The sequence below is a fragment of the Pantherophis guttatus genome, chromosome 1, assembly GCF_059756535.1.
Source record: "Pantherophis guttatus breed Tessera chromosome 1, ASM5975653v1, whole genome shotgun sequence".
Classification (NCBI taxonomy): domain Eukaryota; kingdom Metazoa; phylum Chordata; class Lepidosauria; order Squamata; family Colubridae; genus Pantherophis; species Pantherophis guttatus.
The window spans coordinates 280,041,785-280,061,131 of NC_142063.1; the positions used below are offsets into that span (position 1 = coordinate 280,041,785).

General features: G+C 35.2%; 1 protein-coding gene across 15 annotated transcripts in view; it reads right to left on the minus strand.

Annotated features, from left to right (window-relative positions):
* Positions 1-348: 348 nt before the first annotated feature.
* CEP170 (centrosomal protein 170) overlaps positions 349-19,347 on the minus strand; it is a 94,398-nt gene continuing 75,399 nt past the window's right edge. For all 15 annotated transcript variants that reach the window (XM_060692378.2, XM_087882987.1, XM_087882986.1 and 12 more), the window contains 5 exons: positions 18,015-18,182; positions 16,118-16,206; positions 5,240-5,333; positions 4,296-4,347; positions 349-2,517 (listed from right to left, as the gene is read on the minus strand). In XM_060692378.2, coding sequence (XP_060548361.2) covers positions 2,231-2,517; positions 4,296-4,347; positions 5,240-5,333; positions 16,118-16,206; positions 18,015-18,182 — 690 coding nt within the window. In that variant the 3' untranslated portion in view covers positions 349-2,230. The remainder of the gene's footprint in view (positions 2,518-4,295; positions 4,348-5,239; positions 5,334-16,117; positions 16,207-18,014; positions 18,183-19,347) is intronic.

Genomic DNA, 19,347 nt, shown 5'->3' on the forward strand with positions numbered 1-19,347 from the left:
TGTTGTATCTGTGATGCGAGGTACTTCTGTCCATGGTAAAATAATACATCTCAGCTCTCTATACTCTGAAGCATTCTCTGAATTCCACCCACCCAATTTCCAATAGGAAATCATGCATGTGTTTGCATGTGGGCTAGAATGACTGTGCATGCACTGATTTTAGATTCTCTTTGTGAAGACCTATTATACAATCAAAGTAATATGTTATTCTTTACACCAAGATGATACAAAGTTCAGTAAAATTATTCTCAAGCACATAATAATTTTAAAAAAAATGTTTCTTCATAATTACTGAACTTGATCCAAATCACAACCTATTCACACAGATAATCACACATTTCTATCTGATTATTGTATAAAGTTCCAGAAACACTTTATTTAAAAATGGAGCTGTAAATGCTTGTAACATCATACATAATAAGTATAACAAAAATAAATAAGGAGTATGCATCCATACAAATAAGAAAATTGTAAATGCAAATATTACAGAACACAAAATGTGTAAATGTCTGGAAAAGAATACACAAAAAGAATTGTGTTAAAGAGTCAAAAGGTTTAATTTTTCTATAGCTATTTCCTAGTTTCTCATACTTGTATGTTTGTGGTTCTCCCAAGCACTGAAAAGATAGGAAGGAATGATGATGGCCAAAATATCACTATTCTCAATATATGTATTTTCATCATATATCAGTTTAAACTGCTATGGTATCTGTAAACAATTGTTTCCTGACCTCTGAGTGGGAGACAGAGTTTGACAAGAGGCAGATTTTAAATTTTCAAACAAACAAACAAGAAAAGTAATCCAATATACAACAGGATTATTCGGTTCTTTATATCACTACAAAAAAGTTTTTTGTATACGGTATTTACTTGGCCAAGCTTTGCAATGACTTCCAAAATCCTGTACAGTTCCAAAATCCTGTACAGGAAAGGAGTATTTTTAAACAACCGACACTTATGATTATTGCTGAAATATTAAAGACTAGTTCATAGAAGCTTTGAAGTTGTATTTTTAATTTTAGTATATAGACTGATGCAAAAACACAAGAAATTTCCAGTTATTAATTGCATGTAATAGACGTTCTTGAAATTACAGTGTTCTGGAAATAACAAGATGGTTAATTTTTTAAAATTATTTCCAAATGTTAAAATTGGGACAGTTTTTAAAGATAAATAGGCTTATATGTGATATTTTAATAGATTTGCTGTTAAGCAGTATAAGCAAAAGTTCTATGTTAGCAGTTTTTTCCAGAAATTCTTATAAACATATTAGACAGATTTACTAGAGATTCTACAGGAAAACATTTATAATTTGTATGCCTGGAGTCAATCTAATGATTAGATTATCACTACCCTATCTCCAAACTTTGGAAGAAAGTTTCACAAGTCATGATCAATGAATTTTGTGTCTGGTCTTGGTAACAAAGCATTAAAAAAGAATTTCAAGCAGTAGACACACACAGCAATATATTTAAATCGGTTTTGTAGTTCCAAACATCTGAACAGAAATTATAACATTTACTTTCATTAACATCAAAAAGACATATTGTATAGGATCCTCAAGTGTCAAATGGATCATCCTAGAAAGTTGACTTACCCCACTCTCAAAGTGGTATTTTGTTTTTTAAAAAAGGACAATTTTGATCATTTTCCAAAGTACAGTATAGCATAATTAGTTCCTACTGATATGTTCATTCTCCACTCTCAGCAAATTCTTAGTGCAAACATAATATTTGAGCCCTGTAAACCTTTAAGCAATCTCCAGGATACAACAATTAAATATTCTGAAATCTGCTTTTCCTTATATTGTGATATCATTAAAATGTAATGTCCTAATTAGCTCCCTTTATTCAGAATCAAGCTTAAGTGATCATTTTATACAAATTTAAGTCAAGAAGCTTAATTAAGATCACTTTGTCATAGAAGACTTAGAATTTTAAAATGAAGGACGGTTGGCTGGTTGAAGTCCGCTTAAACAAAATAAACTATGGAGGAAAATATTCAAAGCAAGTGTTTGTGAAACTCGTAAAATGATCATAAACTATGCATCTTTATTGGTACCAATGTTTACCTCAATGAGTCAAATGGTTTGTGATATCCAAAATATCACAAAGTAGTTGGTAATAACAAAGCAACAACAGTTTTACCAACCTTGTTTTACTGTTTAGAGGGTGCTAAGACTCTTAATGAATTTTGCACATTCATACTAAAAGTACTGATCACATTCATGTCATTTACACAAAGTTGGATCTTCTTCTTCTCCATCTGGATTGAACCTATTGAAATGTATGCTGAAATCATGCTCAGATTCAACAGTTCCAAGTTCACGTGAAGTAGAGGCAGTGGCTGGCCGTACAGCCCTTGCTTCCGGCAGACAGTTGGGCTGTATCTGAGGATGGGCACTTTGAGAACCAGGAGTGGATTTCTGCTTAGGATGAGCTGCTTGGACAGGACCAGCAAGTCCCAAATTGCTTAAAGCATCCAATGTTCCATCAGGGTCAATCATTGAATTAATCACTAGCAAACAGAAAAAACAGCAGAAAGAAATCAGTGACTGCTGGTTAACGGAGTTAAAATTAATATATTACTCAGTCTTTTAATTTCCTTTCCATCTCATTTCTTCTTGAAAATGTTAAAAACATTGGGGGCAGCATAATATATCCAGGACTATTAATTTCAATAGTTCAATACAAGAAACAAAATTTATTAATAACTAAGGAATATTGTACATGAATATGGTCTTTTCATATCAGTGTTGGAACATCACTACAGTCAATAAGCAAAAATCTTCCAGAAAACTCAAAGACTTATTGGTCTGCAGATACAACTAGCACAGGAGTGAAATCCAGCAGGTTCTAACAGGTTCTGGAAAACCGGTAGCAGAAATTTTGAGTAGTTCAAAGAACCGGCAAATACCTCTGGCTGGCCCCAGAGTGGGGAGGGAATGGGGATTTTGCAATATCCTTCCCCCAGGAGGGGAGGGAATGGAGATTTTGCAGTATCCTTCCCCTGAGTGAGGTGGGAATGGAGATTTTGAAATATCCTTCCCTTGCCACACCCACCAAGCCACGTCCACAGAACCGGTAGGGAAAAAATTTGGATTTCACCCCTGAACTAGCACATTGTTTTTTCTTTTTATTAGACTCAATGATCATTTTTAGAATGTAGAAATGATGGATGGCTGTAGGCCAGCAGTTGTTTGGAAGTATTCACTGCCCAGAAATAAAAGAGGGGGTAGGAGGCATATTGGATAGTCAGCGTGTATTCTAATCAGTTTGACTTTTTTTCCCTGCCTCCCCATGTCCACCTCAGCATTAATTTTGTGAATTGGCAAACCCTTTCTCTCTAGGCAGAGAAATGAATCATTCTCAGATTGTCCTACTGGCTCAAAAAGGTTCATATCATTATCTCAAGTCCCCTATTCAAATCAATATCTTGGTCATAGAAGTAATAAAAATGATATAAAAATGGTAGAGATACAATAATAACCAACACTTTGAAATGAAGGGCTAAGAGTTAAGTTTAACAATACAAAACTGTAAAACACTGTAATATTGAAACCTCTGTTCAGAAAATAGCACAGGTTTCCACAGTGATGTCCAATGAGTTTACAAGCTGGCAGGGGCAAATGGACTAGAGAAGGCCTATTCCTGTTTATGTACATGCAATACAAGCTTTAAAAAAAAGATGAAGGTTTCCGCTGTCCAGTCGCACATTTTAAAAGGGCAGGGATTTGAGCAGCTGGTTACAGTGTAGAGTATGTGTATCGTTCGGGGACATGAAAAAAATAATACAGGAGTAATAAATAAAATTGCTAATAATAATTATTAACTATTTTTTTTGTAAATTCTATTTATCAAAAACCTGTGGAAAACCTAGCTTGACTGACCTCCTCAGAATTGTTAATAGATTAAAGTGGTTTAGATTTTAGATTCAGATTGTCCACCAAGCTATGGCAGCCCTCTCTGAGCCTATTATTAGTATTTTTTGTCCTGGAAAATAGGATATAGCTGAAATCTAATTTTCCCTATGCTCTGGTTCCTCTTCAGATCAGGTAAACCTTTCACCTTAAATCCATAGACCAAGTCATGATTTCCAGAGTACAAATTTATAAAGCAAAAAAGACTAGGAAACAGATAATATCCTACAGAAGCTTATTCCCTATTAATTTCCAACCCATAATTTGGTAAACAGCCTTGAAACCCAAATCCTAGTCTATATCCTCTATAAATGTTACATGTTTATTTTTTCTGCCAACCACAATTCTAGAAATTGTTGGATGAAATATTCAATACCTTGCAGTTGTTTCTCCACTCTTTTCAATTCTTGCAATATTGATGAGATTTCCTGCAGGAGCAAATATGTCACTTTTACTAAGGTTCAAGGATGGAATACAAAATAGCAATCCCAATAGCTCACCTACTGCTCTCCTTATAATGCAGCCCAGTCCAGTCCAAATGGTTTTTTTCTGGTTTAAAGATGACCCTTTCCTAATTATGGTTGATTAGGGGTCAGCAACCTGCGGCTCCAGAGCCACATGTGGCTCTTTGGGCCCTCTGCTGTGGCTCCCTGTCAGGTGATCCCACCCCTCGCCCTCCCCTCCCAGTCACTCCTCACCTGGCCCTGAGAAGGTAAGGGCGACGGTGGGGGATGGAGAAGCGGCCAGGGCAGAAACAGGGAGATACAGAGAGAGAGGGAGGGGGGAGAGAGGGAGGGAGGAAGGGAGTGGAGAGAGAAAGATGTCAAAAGGATTTTGTGGTTCCTGGTGTTTTTTAACAATAGGTTTTCTGCCCTAATGACCGGCTGGGTAAGTGTGGCTGGGGTGCTGGTGGTCATGTGACTGGTGGAAGTGAGTGACACCAAGTTGGCACACCCACCCAGGTTTTGTGGGTGGGTTTTTTTTTTCTGTGGGAAACGAGTCCAAATGGCTCTTTGAGTATTTAAGGTTGCAGACCCCTGATTTAACTGAATGGAACACACAAACATTTGGTTTTATAAAGCCAATTTGGTATTTGATTTGACAAAATGATAGGCAGTGGTGATTTTCAAAGATATAGGCTTCGGTGCTCTCTCGGTTTCCTCCTCAGGTAACATTCTGGTACACAATAATGTCAATATTTTGAGTAAGTTTGCACCGGCTTTTATAATAACTGAACAATCATATTTTTAAAAGGGGATTTATTTTTTAATGACAAAATGTCTCACTTCTATTTCTTTAAATCTGTTATTTTAATCATACCATGCTTGATGTTTTCACAATTGGAATATCGCTTTCAGCTCGTAGTTTTTTTTCAATGTCTTCCCAATTCCGGTCTTTGTCCTTGAATAATATTCTGTAGGCAAGAAGCACAAAAAAGTGACGTGTCTTATTATTTATTCAATTTATTTCATGCCTTATTCAGTGTTTAAAATACCAAACAAACTAAAGTAATAAATTACAACTACTAATAAAATTAACTATTAAAAGCTTGAAAAAAAGTAATGTACTTTACCAAGTTTCTGAATGCCAAGAGAGTAGGCAGCAAGCCCTTAGGGAATGCAACCCATAGCTTGGAAGCAGGAGAAAGCTCTCTTCCAAGTGGCAGCAAAATGAGCTTCTGGTAGCGGAGACAATTTTAAAAAAGCATCTCCTGCAGCTTTTAATGCCTGGGCAGGTTCATAATGGGAAAGCAGATTCAAAGCTCTTTAGGTCTTTAAAGATTAATGGCAACATCTTACATTATGCCTGAAGTGCAACTGGGAATGAATATAGAGCTTTCAATGCAGAGATTATGTGATCCCTTATTTTAGTTACATGCTGCATTTTGTACCAACTGCAACTTCTGAGTGTTATTCACTGGTAACTCTACATAGACCACAATGCAGTAGCCAAGATGGAATGTAACTTCCATGGCTATGAGTTTCCAAATGTCATTGGTTCAGGAAGGAGGAAGTAAACAAATGTGCTCTAGGCCATAACTGTTAATTGTGAATCCAGTGACATCTGAAGTGTATTTCCAGACCTGTTCTAAATAGGTTCGATCCCCTTGCTATAAAAAGAGCACCTTTGACAAACCACCTCTAATATTGAGGCTGAGCATTAGTCACAATCCTGGGAAAATCAAACAGATAATGATCAGTGAGACCAAACAGTCTGCGAGCAAAACTTTGTGCCAAACCAAAGTGTTGAACTGTAGTGAAATAAAACTCCAGCTGATAGGACAATGCTATTGAAAGAATTCAGGGTGCACATAGAACAGAAGCAGATTGTGATATTTTGTCAGAACATTGGGGGGGGGGTTACTGTGCCCCTTCTGGTGCTTCAGAGTCTCACAGCAGCTTTCAGGACCATCGTCAATTGTGGTATCCTTTTTGAGTATCTATGAGTATTGAGCTTTGCGACCACTGTCCTTCAGGGATTCTACTCCTTCCACAGTGGTTGGTTGGTTTCAATTGGTGTTAAAAGGAAAGAGAATTGATCAAGTGGCCCCCTATATATGGAGGGACATGGAGTTCTTTTGTCTCCCCTTATTATTTAACAACTATATGAAGGTGCTGGGAGAAATCATGCATTATAATACTGCATAATATCCATATGCTAAACCATGTGGCCATCTCAACCTAAGATGATAATATTGTAAAAGTCTTGGTACCTAGACTCTGTAGAATGATGAAATCAATCATGAAACAGACTGAAGCTGAACCCAATTAATAGAGAGTGCTGTTTATGTAATAAGGCTCTTGTTATCTCCACCTATACCTCTTGATCAAGCAGCACTACCCCCAGAATGAGCAGATTTGCAACTTAGGGTTCCTCTTGTATCCATGGCTTCTCCTAGATATACAGGTGGAACCTATAGCCATGGAGGCAATTTCCCTAGCATCTGCAAATTTTTCCTCTCATCTACATCTGCACCTCTTTTTACTAGCCTTCCCAATATCTACCCATCTAAAATATATGGTTTGACTGCAATTTACCTTGAGGTATATCACTACCTGAAGATAAACCTCTTGATGGCATGCTGAGGTTTAGCTGAGCTGCCTCAATAGGCCTCCTCCACTTCAGTAATAGGACACAGGTATGCATAGCCCTTGATACCGACTGAAGCAAAGGAGCCGCATACTCCATTCCAACAATTAGAAGCCATAGGCCCTGTCATTGGGTTTGTTCAAAAAAGCTATTTTAGCTGAAACTGTAAAATTGAAATGTTCCTTCAAAGATCAGCATAGTGGTTACTACAATGGTTTTCGACTTGTGTCCCTGTCCCAATTTCATGTATGCACATGTTTTATCCTCAGTTTATTAAAACTGGGAGAATTTTGCACTGCTGGTTTTCTAGTTTTGCAACAGTCTCCTCAAAAAAGCTTTATTGGCATTCGTTCCAATATGTTTTAAATATTTGCAGATCTTTTCATTTTCCAATTTTTGCCTTTATCGCAAAAATAAAATAAAAATAGGAGAAGAAAATTAAGACAAAGTACAAGAGGCACACAGGATGTTATTGAAAGGTTTATGGAAATAGCTCGATTTTCACCGATTTTCTAAAAGCTACTGGGGGGGGACGGACCTTTTTATCCTTATGGTATAATATATCTGTCCTTGTAATATATTTGAAAGGCAAAGTAAAATTTCCTTCTCTTGGAACCGAAAAATCATCATTCCACTGACTAACAGCAGTCTCTGAATGTCTGCTTATTTTCAGAAGCCCAGGTATTTGTGCTACTATGTGCATGTATATTAATGCAATAAACCAATTTTCTTCCAAACCTCAAAATATTTCAACTTACAGACACATTTCCTCAGATGAAAGCTAATTTGCTGAAAACATACCCCTTCTACAAGTTAATGAATTGAATTAAATTCTACTTTAAATGTTTTTAAATGTTTACAATTGCAAGAATATAAACTTCATGTAAGTCAAAACTATTACACTTATTTTACCATTCGGTATCAAATATTGCTATTGTGGCAGGTAAGTCTGTGATATATGTATCCAAACAGAAGTTTTGATATCTGGTTTTGGAGGGAACTTGAAAATATGAAGAAGGTTTTGTATATTTTGAAACAAGTTCTCTTCTGGCACATGGATTATTCCTAAAACAGTAAATACAATATTGTGTCTAAACAGAGTCAGTGTCTAATAGCTGAATCACTGAATAGGTTAGTTGCCACAACCTTATGTGTAGTTGTTAGAGTCATAATGAAACTCTAAGCTTTCATTTCCCATATCAACAAGACAACAGTGGGGGAAAAAGTTATTTCAGAGATGAACAGCTTTATATTGATGATTCTGTGAAGAACAAATCAAAGTATATGACTACTTAGATTTAGTCATACCTAATGGCTTACCTCTGTAGGCTGCACTTGACTGACAAGCTAATGCTCTAATTCCTTGATTGTTGTGACTTTTCCAGAAAGTTGTGTGGTAGACAAATTTAATTTTACCCATGTAGTTGTATGGAGGGAGAGAATATATGAGGAAAGTAGCTATTCCATTGTTTCTGGAAAATATTGCTAATTCTCTTAATTCCTGCATATTCAGGAAAAATCTGCAGAATTGCAGGAATTCAAGTTTTTCATGCTTATTTATTTATGAAATTTATGAACTGCCCTAATAAGTTATGACTCTGGACAACTGACAAAATGCAATGGTAAACATATCATAAACATACAAAAATAATTAAAAGTCCAGGAAAAACAACAATCATTTTAAATTATACCAAAGGACCATACAAGGTTCATTATTTATTCTAATTTACGTGCTAGAAATAATCAAGCCCTGTGTGCTCCTAATTAGCAATTTGCCTTGAATTGCTATTTATATGCAATGGCCAACAATAGTTGCCATTCTCAGTTTTTCATGACTGCATACTTAGAGTAAAAATAGGTAATATTAAAAAATCTTAGAATAGATAGTATATTATAAAACAGAAAAACATTTATAGAATGAAAGCTTTTAAATAACATTCAAAATACAACAATGATCTAACTCTTCTACATCATGTAATTATCTGATGCATGGATAAAATACAGAAATTGGGTAGGACTAATGTGTTTAAAAAGCAGAATATTATCTGCAGACGTATCATCAATGGATTCTTAATTCTTATCTAAATGGATCTATTCAGATTCAGAATGAATTTAAACCGAATTATATTTTCTTGATTGCATTCCCACATCAGTAATATGAACATTTCATAACTGTTCTATCTTTTAGGGTCATATAATTGACTGAGATAATGCACTGTGAAAGAGTAACAATATTTCTATTTTGGGGGGGGGGGAAATTATCCAGATAAATTCCTGGGTAGAAAGATAAATAGACAAGTTACAATAGAATATTATTATAAAGAAATAGTCATGACATGTACGTAGAAAAATAACTGTTATTTCAAAAATGTGGGAGGAGTAGCTAAAAAAAATGAAAAAAGAAAAACACACTACATGTTGGGTAAAAATGGCTGTCACTAGAAAGGGGAAAAATATCATCTCCTGATAGCAAAAGCAGAGATTAAAAACTGGCAATAGACATATTCTTCATATTGCTAACAAACTTCAAGTATAAATAGTATTTAATAATGTCAATTCTATATGATTTACATTAAAAGAAGTTATCAACATCATAGTGGAAATAACACATATACATACATACATACATACATACATACATACATACATACATACATACATTCTGTAAAGCATGAAGGCTACATTCTTTTTTTTCTTCCTTTTATTTCATAATCAACAGTACTCTTCCTCAATTTTAAGCCAGAAAATAAAATTATATTTTTATATTTTATAACTCTTTTTTAAGAGTTATATTTTAACTTTTGTCTATATATATGTGTGTGTGTGTGTGTGTGTGTGTGTGTGTCTTCTTTTCGCGGGTGTGTGTATGTAAAAAGTTAAAATTTTGGGTGTTTTCCCGTGTCATTGTAAGTTTGTTAGTTAAAATGTTTAAAATCCTGGCTAAGATCACAGCTATATATATATATATATATATATATATATAGCTGTGATCTTAGCCAGGATTTTAAACATTTTAACTAACAAACTTATAATGACACGGAAAAACACCCAAAATTTTAACATATATTACAGCCATGTACATAACAAATGTATTTGTTATAACATCAAAAATATTATGTAATAATAAAAGTTATATTGTTCTTAAAACTCAAGTATTGGTCACTACACAGTTGTTATTCTAGAAGTGTTTTAACAGTATACCCCATGCAATAAGTAATACAATATATTCTACAGTTCTTTCTGTTGCAATATTTTCAGGATCAGACTCAATAATAATGAGAGTTAGAGGTTTAAATATATTTCTCTTTAATTATAATAGGCATTCTATATTCACTGAATATTCACAGATAGAAGCAAAGAAAATGGTGAAGGTGGCTCCTTATATATACAAAGGGTGGAGCCAAGAGTGGGAGTGGTGAATTATGAATACATTAAGAGTCAAAGAATAAGTTAACCCCTGATATCCCATATATACATTATTTACACATTAGGGAATAAGGCATTTACATCTGACAAATCCCCCTCTAAATGCCGGTTCGCTATACAACACCAATTACATTCAGATTCAGGACAATATAAGACATACAATTTGGAAGTTAAGTATTTGTGCTGTTTAGAAGGTAAAGGCTTCGTCAATATGTCAGCTAATTGTTCAGAGGTATCACAATGCACTGCTTTGATAAATCCATCTTGAGACAATTGTCTCACATGCTTAAATTTTATATCTATATGCCTGGATCTTTGTCCAATGGCATCGGATCTAGATATTTCAATGGCTGCTTTATTGTCTTCATGCATAACAAAAGGCAAAGCAGGTTTTTTCCAAACATCTGAAATTAAATCATTAAACCATACAAGGTTATTTGCAGCTTTGGATAAACAAACATATTCCGCTTCTGTGGTTGAAGTGGCTACCAGTTCTTGTTTACCAGTGTACCAGTAAACTGGACAGTCATTTAACAGAAAAATATAACCAGAAGTACTTTTTCTGCATGATATATCTCCAGCCCAATCCGCATCTGCGTAACATGTAAGTTTTGGTTCTTTATTATCACTAGGTTCTAATACTAGGCAAAAGTCTAATGTACTTTTCAGATATCTTAAAATTCTTTTGACAGCTTCCCAGTGATACACTGTTGGTTTGCTAACGTGCCTTGATAATAAATTGAGTGGTAATGCAATATCTGGCCTAGTCCAATTAGATATATAAAGAAGTGAACCTATGACTGATCTATAAAATGTATTATCCTTGAACTCAGGGGAAGATTCATCAGTATTTCTAAGGAAATCAGTTTGCATAGGAGTGTCACAGGGTTTGGCATTGTTTAAATTGCATTTGTTTAGAAGTTCAATAATCTTATCTTTCTGAGTAAGTTTGAATCCCCTTCTAGTTTTGTTAATTTGTACACCAAGATATTTGTTTACTTTACCTAGAGATTTCAACGAGAAATGTTCATTTAGCTTGTTTACAAAGATTTCTCTTCTCTCTTTGTGTTTTCCTATATATAAAATATCATCTACATAAATCAATACAAATTCAATGTAATCATCACTCTTTTTGACAAAGAAACAGTTATCAGCAGTGGTAGCGTTGAAATCCATGGTCTTAAGTACTTTTACCAAGCAATCGTACCATCTTTTGCCAGATTGCTTTAATCCGTATAAACTCTTGTTCAATAGCCAAATTTCATTTTTATTAGTGTATTGACTGTGAGGTGATCTTACATATATTTCCTTATCTAGTTTTGCGTGTAGGTACGCAGTCTGTATGTCATATTGAAATACATCAAGATTGAGTGCGGATGCTACTACTAGAGCTGTTTTAACACTCTCTGTTCTTACTGTGGGGGAGTACGTGTCAGTATAGTCCTCCGGATATTTTTGTGCATAACCTTGTGCAACCAATCTAGCTTTGTATAAGGTATTGCCTCCTTCTAGGTTCTTAATTTTATAAATCCACCTGGTACCAATAATTGTTTTATCTTTAGGTGCAATCGCAGGTGTGAATACATTTAATCCTTGCAAACTTTCCATCTCTTTTTTCATAGCTAGTTCCCATTTTTCCTTTTCTTCACGAGGGAGTTTTAATACTTCCTCATATGTATTAGGTGTTATTTGTTCACCATCCATATGCATTATGTAATCTCTGTATTTATTTGGTATTTGATTTCTGTTGTTCCTAATAGCTCTTTCTGGTTTGCTATGGTAGTCATGCAAATATCTTGCTTCCTTTTTTGTTAATGTGTCTGTCTTTATTTTGTGTTGACTATTTGTCCATGTTTTGGTTTTGTTTTTATTTTTGTTGACATTTTGATTTTCTATTGTCCCTTCCTCACGAGATTTTGTATCTTTGCATTTATTTGGAAATATTTCATTAAGATGTAATTTAGACCAGTTGGCCTGTTCATGGAACACAGCTGTTCTGGAAACTATAAATTTGTTATTATTATCAATGAATCTGTACCCTTTGGTGCCAGTTTCATATCCCATAAATCTTAGTCTTCTGGATACGTTTTCTCCCTTTCTTCTCAACTGTTTAGGTATGTGTACGTCTGCAGTGACCCCAAATATGTGCATGTGTGCTAATTTTGGTTTCCTATTATACATCACCTCATATGGTGTCTTATTCACAATACTGGACCAGGTTCTATTTTGAGTGTAATTTGAATAATGTAAGGCTTCTGACCAAAATTGTTTGCCTAAACCAGCATCCTCTAATGTGCACCTAATCATGGTTTGTAATGTGGAATTCTTTCTCTCTGCAATCCCGTTCTGGAACGCAGAAAATGGACTAGACGTGTAATGTAGCATTCCTCTATCCTTTAACCATTGGGAGAATTCTTTAGACATGAATTCACATCCCCTATCTGTCATAATTTGTTTTATTCTGATATTATGTTGTGTTTCTATGCGTTTGTAAAATTCCTTAAATTTTTGAAAGGTTTCATCCTTGTGTTTTAATGTGTAAACAAAACCATAGCGACTGTAATCGTCTACTATTGTTAGGAAGTAACGTTTTCTATAAGTGATTGATGGAGTTAATGGGCCAACTAAGTCCATGTGTACTAAGTCAAAAATTTTGTTAGTTGATCTGGTGGATTTTTTTGGCCTGGGACTAGTTTTTAGTTTAGTAGATTTACATACTGAGCATTCCAAATAATTTTCACAATTTTTTATTTTGACACCTTCTGCGTGTTCAGTCATTTTTTGTACTACAGGAAAACTTGCATGTCCTAACTTCCTATGTAAGATATGAGCACACTCGTCATGAATTGGTTTACCTATTTTTGGTTTCTTCTCATTGTGTGTATCTGTGTGATCATGAGATATTTTACATTCATCATTGTCACTGTTACTAATATTTTCATCATCTGCCTCAATACAATCTTCCATATTTGAATCAATGTTATGTAACCATCTTTCTTTTATCAGATAGGGTAGGCCTCCTTTAATCATCACAGTGCCTACATTTGTTTTATTCTTCTCTAAAGTTGCTTTTCCCTTTGAGAAAACTATATTGATGTCAGAATCTCTGCTTAGTTTTATGGCACTTAGTATGTTATGAGGTATTTCTGGTATTAACAATACCCCCTCTATTTTTCCTAGACCAGGCAAGGTCACATTCCCTCTGCCTAATACTTGAACTTTTTCTTGATTAGCTACCTTTATTACAAACTTATCTTCTGTAAATGAAGACAATATATTTTTGTTATTAGTGGTGTGATTAGTTGCCCCAGAATCAATAAGCCAATTATTGTTCTCATTTTGTTGCGTTTTAGTGCTGTCTTGTTTATTTAGTCCATTCAGTGAACCAGATTTTCTCTCTTTTGAATTTTCTCTGCCCCCTCTACTTTCTCTGTAATTTGGTGGGCTTCTATATTTATGTCTATCTGTTGAAGACTGTCTATAATTGTATTTATTCCTATATTCTGACCTATGTCTTTCCTTTGAAATTTTGGGACAATCTCTTCTATTGTGTTCCCTGGACCCACAATTGTGGCATTTAAAAGTTTCATTATATTTTTCTTGGAAAGCTACCTTCCTAAAAGATTTGTGTTCTGTGTGATTGCTATAACGATTTTTTCTTGAATTGTCTTCTGCTATCAATTTGTTAGACAGACTTTCTATTGATAAATATCCTAGATTGATGGTGTCTAAGTGTGACATAAAACTATCCCATGATGAATCAAGTGAGTTGATAATAACACTTTTCATTGTTTGATCTGAAATCACTTCCCCCCTCAAATGCAGCTCAGCTCTTATTTTGTTTAAAGATATTAAATGCTCACTTATGGAAACCCCTGGTTTTACTCTGGAAGAAAAGAAGTCCTTAGACATTCTTGTGGTGGTAGCTACACTATCGCTGTGAAACAAATTAAACATGCATTGAATTATTTCTGAAACAGTTAGATTTGGTTTGATGCTATGATACATTGCAGGAGACACGCTAGATATTATTAAGAAAAATGCCTTATGGTGTAAACAATCTATTTTTAAAGTCCAAGGTCTTCTTGGGGGACTAGTGATAAAAAATAGTAAATTTTCTTTCATAAAGACAACCTGGAGCTGTTGATACCATTCTTGCAAATTAATGCCATCAACCCTAAGTTTTGGGAAGTCACTGGGTAAGTTACCCACATTATTTTGTCCATTACTTACAACCTGAGGTAGTCCGTGGTCTCGCAAGTGTAGGAAATTGCAAAACGGCATGGGGATGCTCGCAACGAGTCTGCGCGGTTCTCTGGCCAGTTCAAGTCTTTCCGGACCGTCTACGTAGTTTCGCACATGCGCGTTGTTCATTTCTTCTTTGGCGTCGTCGTGGAAGGTTCTCTCCATTGTAGCTCGCTCGCTCCGCTCCTCTTCAGACGAGTCGGTCTCTGGCTCGGTCTTAGGAGTTCTGATGGCGGCGACTGTTCTTCTCTTTCTTTTGGGTGCGTTGGCACTTGCTTCGGTCTGCGGTGTAGGGCGGAATCGACATGGCTCTCTGGGCTCGGGCGTCGTCGCTCTCGAAGTCAGGATGGGAGCGTGCAGGTCTTGAAGTATCGGCTTGTTCGCTTGCTTCTTCGTTGGCGCTTTGGAAATTTTTAATTTTGGCCCAAATGCAGCAAAAAGCGTCTTCATTGCTGACTTTACTTGGGATTTCGTTAAGTCGTCTTCACTTTCTGATTCTGGCTCTTCCGAAGAGTTTGAATCCTCCTTTTCACTTTCGTTGTCTGATAACGTTTTTCGCGCCAGAAATTTTGAACTGAGCATTTTGATTGGCTCTGCTTCGCTCACTTTGGAGGCTTGTTGAAACCAAGATGGCTGCCATTCAAAATTTCGCGCGGGATCACATTTTTTCTTTTTCATAACGACTTTCTCTGTAGTCATATCACTCACAGTTTTTTGGTCTTTGGGTTTCTCTTTAGCGATGTTTTTCTCTCTCGCTGCTCCGCTGTTCTTCAGCATTTCTTGGAGGTTCGCGATGAGGCTTTCATCATTCTTCTGGCTTTTTAATAACTTCAATATCTCTGACCTGAGTTCGTTATTTTCTATTTCGATTTCCTCCTGGCCATCATTTTCATTTATTAATTCTTCTTCTTCAGTGGTGTATTCTTCGGATTCTCTCGAAATCGCGTTCGTGGATTCGTTGATTATTTCTTGTTCAGTTTCTATTTCTTTGCTGTAGGCCCTGGTGTTGGACCTATCTTTCTTAGACATTTTTAGGTATTTATTGAGTCAATTAACCATCCTCTGCTACCAGTTTGTTGCAATATTTTCAGGATCAGACTCAATAATAATAATGAGAGTTAGAGGTTTAAATATATTTCTCTTTAATTATAATAGGCATTCTATATTCACTGAATATTCACAGATAGAAGCAAAGAAAATGGTGAAGGTGGCTCCTTATATATACAAAGGGTGGAGCCAAGAGTGGGAGTGGTGAATTATGAATACATTAAGAGTCAAAGAATAAGTTAACCCCTGATATCCCATATATACATTATTTACACATTAGGGAATAAGGCATTTACATCTGACACTTTCAAAGGATTTGCACCACCATAGTAAATATAACAATTTTAATAGCAGTATTAAACAGTATTTTGGCTAAATAAAATAGGGTACCTTATTTTACCAGCTGTTTTATCTATAGATTGCCGAATCTTCCGAGAAAACTGGAAGACTGAGGACAGTAGCAAGGTATCTCCCATAACCTGAAAATTTTAAAAAATGAAATTTTAAATTGATGTAATAAAAAATTTTATTCTTACAAAAAGCAAAACCAAGTATCCTAATTCACTTTTCCACATTGTGCTCGAAGTCATTTCTGTCATATAATTTCACTTAGATGGAATGTGAGACCGTGATGATCTTTTACTTAGATAGCATTAAATAAATGTCCAAAATATATATTTTAAACCTTCTTCTACTCTATGAGTTAATGTAGAAGTAGAAAGATAATCCTTTAAACAGTCCAGGATTTATACAGGCCTATTTAACTCAGAATGCCGCATTGAACATGCTCCAAACTGCTTCTGAGGTATTCAAATATTAGCTTCTGGATCAATCCCACAACAGAGTTATTTGAAGGAGGAATGGAATGTTCTGGAATTCTCTGGAATGTTTGCTGAATGCAGAATATATTTGATCTTGCATACGCCTAATGTAAAATAACTTCAAACTAACTACACTGAAATTATTATTTTATATATTATTGCAAATATTGTATTATATTAGTTTGTAAAGTTTGGGGATAGAAAACTTACAATTCAAGTAAATGTAATTAGAATTTAAGAAAGAATCTACTCTACAGAAATAAACATCCTTAATTAAGCAGCGATGAACCCAGTGGCTCTACATATGGAAAAACTGTACAAGCAGTCCTTGACTTACAACTATTTGTTTAGTGACCATTAAGTTACAACGGCACTGGAAAAGTGATTTATGACTGTTTTCCACACTTATGATAGTAGCAACACCCCTGTGGTCACGTGTTCAAAATTTGAACGCTTAGCAACTGGTTCGTATTTATGACTTGCTGTGTCCTAAGATCATGTGATCACTTCTTGAGATCTTCTGACAAACAAAGTCAATGGGGAACCTAGCTTCACTTAACAACCATGTTACTAATTTAACAACTGCAGTGATTCACTTAACAACTGTGGTAAAAAAGGTTATAAAATGGGACAAAACTCGTTTGACAACTGTCTTGCTTGGCAACAGAAATTTTGGGCTCAATTGTGGTTGTAACTTGAGAACCACCCATATTCTCTAATGCAGGGGTGTGAAACGCATGGCCCGCGGGCAGGATGCATCACGTGCTGGCTCTGACTCTGCCCGGTTTAGCGAAGGGGAAAAAGTCCCGATACGTCACGTGATGCCGTCGTGATGCCGTAAGTTTGACACCCCTGCTCTAATGTGAGCAACAATCAGAGCAATGTAAAATGTAGAAGCAAACACATGCTAGATAAAATGGAATTATTTTAGTAATACAAATATGTTAAATTGGATACAATTTAGTGAAGAATTTTAAAAAGTAATGTGAGTGCATTTCAATAGCATGGTTAAGCGTAAAATATGAGTCTAGTTTTTAAAATATAATAAAGAATTTGTACATTTAGTTCCAATGATGTAAAGGCTGTGATTTTTATAAATTTGAGAAATAAATACATGAAGAATGAATGAATTTCAGTCCAGAATATCTGGCTCAAACACGATAATAAAACTATGGCTTTTCTCCATTTAGGCTATTATTTTGTGCTTCTTCCTCCCCGTGTCCTTTTCTGTCAACCAGAAGACTTTTACTTCAGTGTTTTGTCTTCGTTAACCCATACCTCCTGCCCTCAATCAAAGTAAAGCTGCCTGGGCGCAAGAAAAGCATTAAGATACACAATGGAATTTTATTATCTGATGTCCTACCTAAAAATGACAGTTCACTCTATGTGGTTTAGCACTGAAAGCTGAAAATTAGCAATTCTGTGCCATTTTTGTTCAGTTCTTTACATCAAATATGAATCCTTACTTCATCTCTGCTCCAGGTTCGGCGACGTGTAATTGTGGGAGGTTCAGGTACATCTGTTGTCTGTGGTTTGGGATCATTCGGCCGAATATTTCCATCTGGTGTTTTAGCATTTACTACTGGAGGAATCTTCCTGAAGTTTAGACTTTCATCAAACACACGGTCAACGAGCTGAAAAATATATTCAAATATATATATATATATAATTGATAGCAAAGCCTAGTCTTATAAAGCTGACTGATTAGATGTATTCAGAGGCCCATTTATTATGATCTTTTGCTACAGAGAAACATAAACACCCAAATGATTTGAATATTTAATTTATTATGTACTAAAAATAAAATATTTCATTAATGTTACCGAAAGATTGATTGCCCATTATTTAAGTGTTAGGGTACAGAAATACATACTTATTTAAATATTAAACAATGCTGTGTATAACGCTATTTATGTATTCTACACTATAGATTGCAGTTTACTGCTAACATAAGAGGGGGCTTTACATGTATTTAGTAAAGATGTAAATCAACATTATCTATCTTAGAGAAAAATGCATATTTATATTAGCAGATGCTTAGTACACATGTCTAGGGGAAAGAGAGAGAAACCAACACAAACATAGTAAAACCACACTGAATAAATGATGTTATGTGTCTTTGTTATACCCAGTTTGCAAAAATGTACACAGAACAGGATGTTAACCAAGTCATGTACAAGCTGTTGAAATAAATAAAAGGAGACAACACAGTTGATGGAGAGAAATATTCAGGGTTGGCAATATTCTCTACTGTAGGATTCTTTCAACTAGATTATGTTTCTGGAGTTCAATGCATTTGACTACTCATATACTCCAGCTAGTGCTTTTGCTGAAATCTCTTTCTGAAGTTCCTAATGGCCATCTTAAAGCCTGTGACACAATCTTCTGAAATGTTGAAGTGTCCCTTGCTGTTTCTGATTTCAGATCTGTGTCTATTGATTCACTGTATATAGAGAGCAGCCTGTTTAAATGATAAAACATTATGAGTTAGTTAAGCAAAAAGACAAGAATCTCCATGTTCCAGGGCTGGAAAATTCTAATGTTCCCAGCCCTTCTAGGAGCAATTCTTCTCTTTTTGGAAGCAAATCTTCCGCAGCACTCCAGATACAACCTGATTCTAAAAAAGACTCATTTTGGACTTAGATCTCTGATTCTAGATGCTCTCTGAATCTAGAGTTCTGTATATTGTTTGCTGTAATTGAATATTAAACTCAGGGAAGAGACACATTAACCTTGGAGGTGATGGATGGGTATATTTTGGAACCAGAATATGGACATTTGCATTTTTGTATAAGACAT